This window comes from Saccostrea cucullata, unplaced genomic scaffold, assembly GCF_032062105.1.
Source record: "Saccostrea cucullata isolate Sc308-1 unplaced genomic scaffold, CSIRO_AGI_Scuc_v1 ctg11613, whole genome shotgun sequence".
NCBI lineage: Eukaryota > Metazoa > Mollusca > Bivalvia > Ostreida > Ostreidae > Saccostrea > Saccostrea cuccullata.
The window spans coordinates 1-7,219 of record NW_026927885.1 but is presented as its reverse complement, the minus strand read 5'-3'; the positions used below and the strand labels follow the sequence as shown (position 1 = coordinate 7,219).

Here is a 7,219-nt window from a genome sequence, read left to right as displayed (position 1 = left end):
GGGCTCTCGGTTCAGTCCTTATATCAGCACTCAGGAACAGTGAGAGTTCTTTATCGTGCCAACCCTTACCATTACCCAAGAATTTATTGCGCTAGCTCCATTATCGGAGGTCGTTGGTTTAAGCCGTTAAAGACCATGTTTCGATTAAATAAAAACTGTTCCTTCGCCAAACATTCGGCACTTAAAAGTGAAAGTTGCAGGTCTTTCGGTCGAAACTTAACAGTAAAGTCTCGTATTACAGATTTCTTATTGCTCAATTGTCCTGAATTAGGTACGTACATGTATAATGATGTTTATGAGAAAGAAAATTTCTCGAATATGACGTAAATCAGCATGCAACCCTTCAATCAATCAAATTGCATCATCACTCAAAATAATTTGACAAATATCTGGACAAACCGTTTGAAGGACATGGTGTTTTCTGAAAGCGAGTATCTTGAAGACAACAATTAAATAGTCTTACTACGAATTCATAGATATTCGTCGACATAAGGAAAAACACCCCCAATATACGGATGCTGGAGCAATTACATCTGGCTACACGAACTATTAAATCTATACATGTTCATGAGAAGGAATTGAAAATGAAATCTATAGGCAAAGATCAAGATTTGTTGGGAAAAAACTTGATCATGATAAGGAATTGATAATGAAATCTAAAGGCATTCCCTTATTCAAAAATCAAGATTTCTTGGGAAAAAATTCTACAGCGATCTGTATTGGAGACCTCTAAGATTATTTTCTTTTCCTTTTAGATAAAAATGGTATCTGTAGCCAGTTTCAAATTAGACGGAGTGAAGATTAACGACATATATCAATGCCTTCGACATAATAATTATTTTTGAACTTTGGAGCGAAAGTAGTAAACAACCTCAGGTAATAAATAGAAACGATAAATTATTACATAGAGAATCAATGTAATAATACAGTACTATCCTACAGAAACAGTAGCAGTATGTCAACTCTCGCAGTACCTCTCGTCACGTGGGTTTGGTCGATTTCTTCTCACCGAGAGAATAGTATATATCAAAGTGTCTAACCTAAACGTGATAGAACTCTAACTAATGATCGAGGATTAGACTCTGCAGAATTTCTAGAGACACATTCCTTGATGAAGCGAAATGGCGTGACAATAGCCAGTTAAATGAACACTTCGTTCTCTTTTGTTTTAGAATTCTAAGTGATTTCAGACACATTCATCGATGGCTTCCAATGGCGCTCTTTGTGTTGGAGACGTCATCTTCGTATTTTCTTTATGCATTTTGTGTGTTCTTTGTATTGTCGGGAATATAACTGTCATCTTGACAATTTTGGGAACACCAAGCTTACGGTCTGGAAGCTCTTTGTTGCTCCTTAACCTTGGCGTTTGTGACTTACTATACGGCGTCATTAGGATTTCGACCCTCACAGACAGTTTCTTGTACGAAGGATGGCACTTTAATCAGGTATTTTATCTGTTATTGTTTATTACGAGAAAGAAGCATTCAAAAGAAAATCATTGATCATATATGTGTGTTTTGAATATAAAATTAAATTAATTATGTTTTAAAGTTAGAATCGATTAACATCGATTATTTCACATAAAACTATTTTAAAGCATTCTTTTTATTGAACATTCTTGTATGTTACATTACGCTTAAGTAAAGACGATCCATTTTCATCTTTAAATTTGTATTTCTTTCAACATTTAAAAATTAAATGACAGAATTATAATAACGGCCTGGAGACTATAAATTGAGTACAGACTCAAGTCAAAGTTCTGATTATTTAAATACTGAAAGGAAAAAGACGCAGGATAACATAAATTGCAAATTTTTTGATCGCATGGCGATGATGAAAATTACGAAAACTGGTCAAATGAGAATCTTGGTTTCAGTGTTCAGAATTACTCAGCCATGAATTGTATGATGTCACGAGGAAAAGTTGCTTAAAGGCCAAAAAACGTGCAAATTAGTGACGACAAGTTTGTCAACGAAATACTTGTACCATTTGATGCAGTTGGGGTATATACTGTTACATTTTGTTTTTCATTATTTAAAGACGACATGAGTTTCTTGCAATCTTGTAACAGTTGACGGAAGTTCCACAAGGTCTTTAACATTGTCTAAGTAAGGACAAAGGCAACAACAGGTTGCTGTGCAGTCGGTTGTAAATTTTTCCCAAATAGAACGTCTTAACCTTCGTAAAAGAGGACCTTGAATGGTTTCCATCCAACCGTGATGATAATACTGACGCTTAACAGAGCCACATCAAGGGAAGAAGACATTGGAAATGATGAGAATTTTCATTTGGGGGGGGGGGTATCCTCATATGAGTTTCATTAACTCAAGTATTGTATGGCAAAATCAAATGAGATTTTGGTTCCATTTTCATTAAAAAATTTTGCAAACGTAAGATACGAATACTAGAAAAACAAAGAAAAATAAACTTATTTAACCTCAGAAGTTTACCGCTGCGTTTCTTTTTCTTCTCAGTATAGCTTGTCATTTATAATACATTCATTATAAAAGTGCAAAAATTATATTAATTTGATATTTTGACTGAAACCTGTTCTCAGTTTATAGTGCGTCTCCATATGAATGAAAAATTCTCAAGAGGGACGATAAACAACAATCAAATATCAGTTTATGGTCTTATGGCCTTTCCTTAAAGAATAAACTTTGCAATATTGAAGAAGGAAAAAGTATATTTCCTGCAATGGTTGCAACTGTTCATTATCGTATAAACAGAAGAAGGCATTTTATTGTTTATTTTTACATCTTTATCACTATTCAATATGAAGTGGGTGATAGTATGCAAGGTATTTTTTCATCCATATGTCAAATTGGGGAAGATCACGAAAAATTTTCAAAAACACTGAATCTAATTGGTTTATAAGCAAATTTTTTTAGTGCTGCAGAGGAACAGCATCCTCCCCGACGTAAAAAAAAGATATCATGGCAAGGATGTCAATATTTCTTATCAATTTCTAGCAGCTTGTTAATTAACGAACTGCTTTGCTCAAACTTTTTTATCAATAGGGGTAGTTTTTACCTATCAATAAAAAGATATTAATCAAAATAATTGTGTCGCAGAAAATCTAGGGTGTAAAATGGTAGATTGTTAGAAGTATTGTTCATATAAGGACACACAGGAACTTCTTTGTAGCGCTACAATGCAGCACTTCAATTAATGTAACATGATGATCGCTAGCTTGCAATATAAGCTACAGTTAATAGGACCCATGTCTATAGTAATAATAAATCTTCGAGGTTTAATATCATTTGATGATTTATTGTGATGACAATCGATAAATGCAAAGTAAACAACTATCCTCTTGGGGATTACTAGTAAAACACAAACAGCTAAAATCATTAACATAGCCTCCAATGAGCTAATTCTGGTTGACATACCATGTAAAAAAAAATTTGATAATATTTTTTACAAAACCATTTGTGGAAATGTTTACAAAATCATCTGGTTGACATACAATGTAAAAAAAAAATGAAAATATTTTTTACAAAACCATTTGTGGAAATGTTTACAAAATCATCTTAGCAGAAACTCATATTTATATTCCACAAGACATCTTCTATATAAAAGGATCCTATTTTCTAAAACAACCTTAGCCGACTTAATTTTCTCAAAAGTATTTTGCGATATACGGCTTATGCATAGGTTACAAGTTTCAGTTTTACCATCAGTCATCAAAATATATCTGATGGAATACCCCAAATAGCATTCAACAAATGTTAAATATCTGCCTCTCATTTTACTTTTCTAAACAGTATAGTATTTGATAAATAAAAAAAACAATATTCACTTTCCTATGACGCTTCATTCCTCTCTCATTTCAGACGGTGTGTTCCTTTACGGCCATATCAACGAGTCTTTTTTCTGTAGTGTCCATCCTAACCACCACTGTCATTGCGTTGGATCGATACCTTTCCATCATCCATTGTCTCCGCTACTCCTCCTGGTCACCTACGATGACCACTACCCTTGCTTTGACCGCTACGTGGGTCTTTGGACTAGTTAGCTCTATCCCTAGCATTACCGGGATCTGGGGGTCAGTAACCTATGACCCTAAATTGTACCTGTGTTATATAAAATGGAATACTCATTTATCATACGCAACATTACAATTTTTAATGACGTATTTAGTGCCAATTATTACAATGGGGTATTCCTATCTTAGAATCATCGTTGTTGCAAGATCTCACGCCAAAAAGATAACCGATCTTAATGCACATGTGAACAGAACTTCCTGTGAAACTACGGTACCTCCTCATGGAATCGTAGCGTTTGCTGTTCTTGATCCCGTTCGTCGTCTTCCTGTCATGGGGTTTCCAGTTGCTTCGACTAGATCTTTGATCGATTTTGATTTAAGCAGTTTTAATGCAAATGGCCTTCATAATACGTCAACGGAAAAAAGTAACAACCAGCAAAAAGCTATGCTTAGACTTCTTGGACATATATTAGCATTCATAATTTGTTGGACACCATTCGTCATAAATGAACTACAATTTCTTTCCAAACAAGATATCTTCGAATTTTCGACTGTTTCGTCGATGATAACTTCATGGCTACTCTGTTTACACGCAGCATTGAATCCTTATATCTACGCAATTCTGAGTGGAAGGTTCCGAAAATATGCTCTTAAACTGGCTAAAATCAAGAAATTTTCGGTAACGCGTGTGAAAGATTTCAACAGATCCAGGGTAATCGACACGATTACCCATCGCCGACCACGTGCTGCTAGGATAATAGGACCTGGAGGGATGAAATCAGAAATAACACATGTTGCCTTCTCAGAACAACATAATTTGAAACCAAAAGTGAGCTATTTAGACGTGCCGGCAATACCTCAGATTTATCCTTCTCCAGAGACAAAGCTATATGCGGATAATCCGCGCAGAGAAAACTTTAGCGCCAAGAAAGGTCTTTCTAGAGTTCCGGAAACTATACCCTCTGTGGAGTCATTAGTTGTCGAATCCGTGGACGAAGGCATTTTCCTGGATGACGAGACAAATACGAAAAGAGAAAGCAAATGAAATTCACATGAGCAACAGAATTGCTTCTCGAGACCTGTTCAATACTTTATATACAGTCAATGTGTTTGTTGCTATAAACCGAATAAACAAAAGTACCCGAGTTTTCTTGCTCAGTAAGAGGTTTTATTTTAGTTCTGTGTATATACTATCAATCTGATTGTTTCAGTACTGATGATAAGATTATGAAGTATAATAGCAATACCGGTTTTAAATGTAATTGACAGTAAATTGTACTAACTATAAGAATATAACATGTATATATTTTTTTACAATAAAAATGTTTGAAAAATCAGATATTTAATCATTTTTTTAACTACATGAAAGATCTTTTAAGATGAAGAGCCACATACCAATCTGGGTGTCAGGGTGATTTAACTTCCATGGTACCATCCCTAAATACAAGTCACCCTCCCCCCCCCCCATTTTTACACGTTTTTTACCCATTCTCTTCCCCATTCCTCGTGCAGGTTGAAGAAAAGTTTTATAAACCAGATGTACATGTACTTAAAATTGTATATTTCTATCCTACATACCTGACCAACAGGTCACATTCGGTCTGCTTGATTTGACAGGGAAAAGTATATAATACAATTAAAAAAATTATACAATACAAATGAAAAACTAGAGGTACTGTGAGCAATGAGCTCACTAAATGATACCCCCCCCCCGCCTCCCATATGAAAATAATGGGAGTCTCCATGTTTTGTTGTGAGAAATCCAAAATATGTGTCGGATCGAAAAATAAAATAGGAGGTGCACAATGGCAATATGTAGTAAAGATTCTGTGAAAGTTTCATCAAATTTCATTCAGTGTTATGGGAGGAGTTGCGGATAAAAGATAGGTTCCCCAAAGCTAACAGACAGACGGATGTAACTAGACAGACGGACGGACGTACATACCGATTACTATATACCCTCCCGCTTTTCAAGCGGGGGTATAATTATAGGATACAAATTACACAATGCAAATGGAAAAGACATTGCAACGTCCAGAGGTAAATGATCCCTCTCACTTTGTCCCAGTTGTTGTGAGCAAAAGTCGAGAGGAGAATGGATTCAGTAGAATCTCGTACTACATGATGACAAAATAGTTCTGGTAAGATTCTTTATTATTTTCACTATAAACGTACTGCTCGTAAATAAAGTTAAAGAGTACAATTCAGCATTAATTGTAAACCAAACTATTGTTTAAAATCTTTTTTAAAGCATCTGTCAAATATATTGGTTTTATAAAATTATAAAAATAAATATTAAAAGATAAAAATAATCCTCAATAATGTTTTTCATTTAGTGTTTGAAACTTCAAATTCATGCGTACCGTTAATTTGCCGAGAACATTGGGAATTTCCAGGGACTTATCACTTACAGTTGGTCGATTACGCAGGACTACTGAACATTTCGAGTGAAGTAATTATCTTTTTATCAATTTATATCAAATTTAATGCTATACTTATACGTGCAGCATTGCTCTTCACTATTTTCAACATTCTGTGATAAGGCATGCCACTGATGCTCCCTTGTTTTGATAAAAAGCCCCTCTTCCGATACCCATCTCCTGTCAATGTTTTAATTCTGAAATGTCTTGACGACTTTAGTGGAACCATGTGAATTTAATTCATATAGTGCCACAGTATTCGTCAAAAGACACGGTGGACAAGCAAATGATACTGGTTCGTTGGGACGTAAGTTCGTAGATAGCTCATTTATACATGTTCTTTGTCAAAGGATTCAATGAATCGATAGGTTAACAAAATAATTACTTCTAAGAATATGAAATTGTAAGTACCTGTGTAACTATGCTCAACGATAACTCTTCTTAACAGTGATGATTCCACAGTGATTATTTGCAAGGGCTGGAAAACTCGTCATCTTTGTGGAGAAAGCTTTAAAATACTAATATAATTGTCAATTCCTCTTTTGAAATGAAATTAGTAATGTGCACAGCAAAACTTATTTATATTAAATGTATTTATTTACGAGAACACTCCGGTGTTTCATCTAAAATGTTGAATGTTCTTTAATGCAAATACGCGTTGAGTTAAAATTTATGGTTTTGCTCAATAAAAATAACGGTGAAGCTAAAAATAATTCATAAGCATAATTATATACATGGATTCTACGATGGAGAAAATGTGTTCTTGTGAATCGTCATGTAGAAGTGAATTTATCAGTTCTACCTTGAACAT

At 34.5% G+C, this 7,219-nt stretch overlaps 1 protein-coding gene across 1 annotated transcript; it reads left to right on the top strand.

Annotated features, from left to right (window-relative positions):
• Positions 1-1,107: 1,107 nt before the first annotated feature.
• On the top strand, positions 1,108-5,125 carry LOC134275778 (5-hydroxytryptamine receptor 1B-like). Its single transcript, XM_062758072.1, has 2 exons — positions 1,108-1,445; positions 3,837-5,125. Exons 1-2 carry the CDS (start codon positions 1,203-1,205, stop codon positions 5,031-5,033), a joined length of 1,440 nt encoding a protein of 479 aa, XP_062614056.1. The 5' UTR covers positions 1,108-1,202; the 3' UTR covers positions 5,034-5,125.
• The last annotated feature ends 2,094 nt before the right edge of the window (positions 5,126-7,219 follow it).

What these genes read in the sequence shown, in the direction of transcription:
- LOC134275778 (XM_062758072.1), top strand. Translation starts at nt 1,203, where the DNA reads ATGGCTTCCAATGGCGCTCTTTGTGTTGGAGACGTCATCTTCGTATTT. An exon ending in AAGGATGGCACTTTAATCAG is followed by an intron (nt 1,446 to 3,836) that starts GTATTTTATCTG and finishes CTCTCATTTCAG; the next exon opens with ACGGTGTGTTCCTTTACGGC.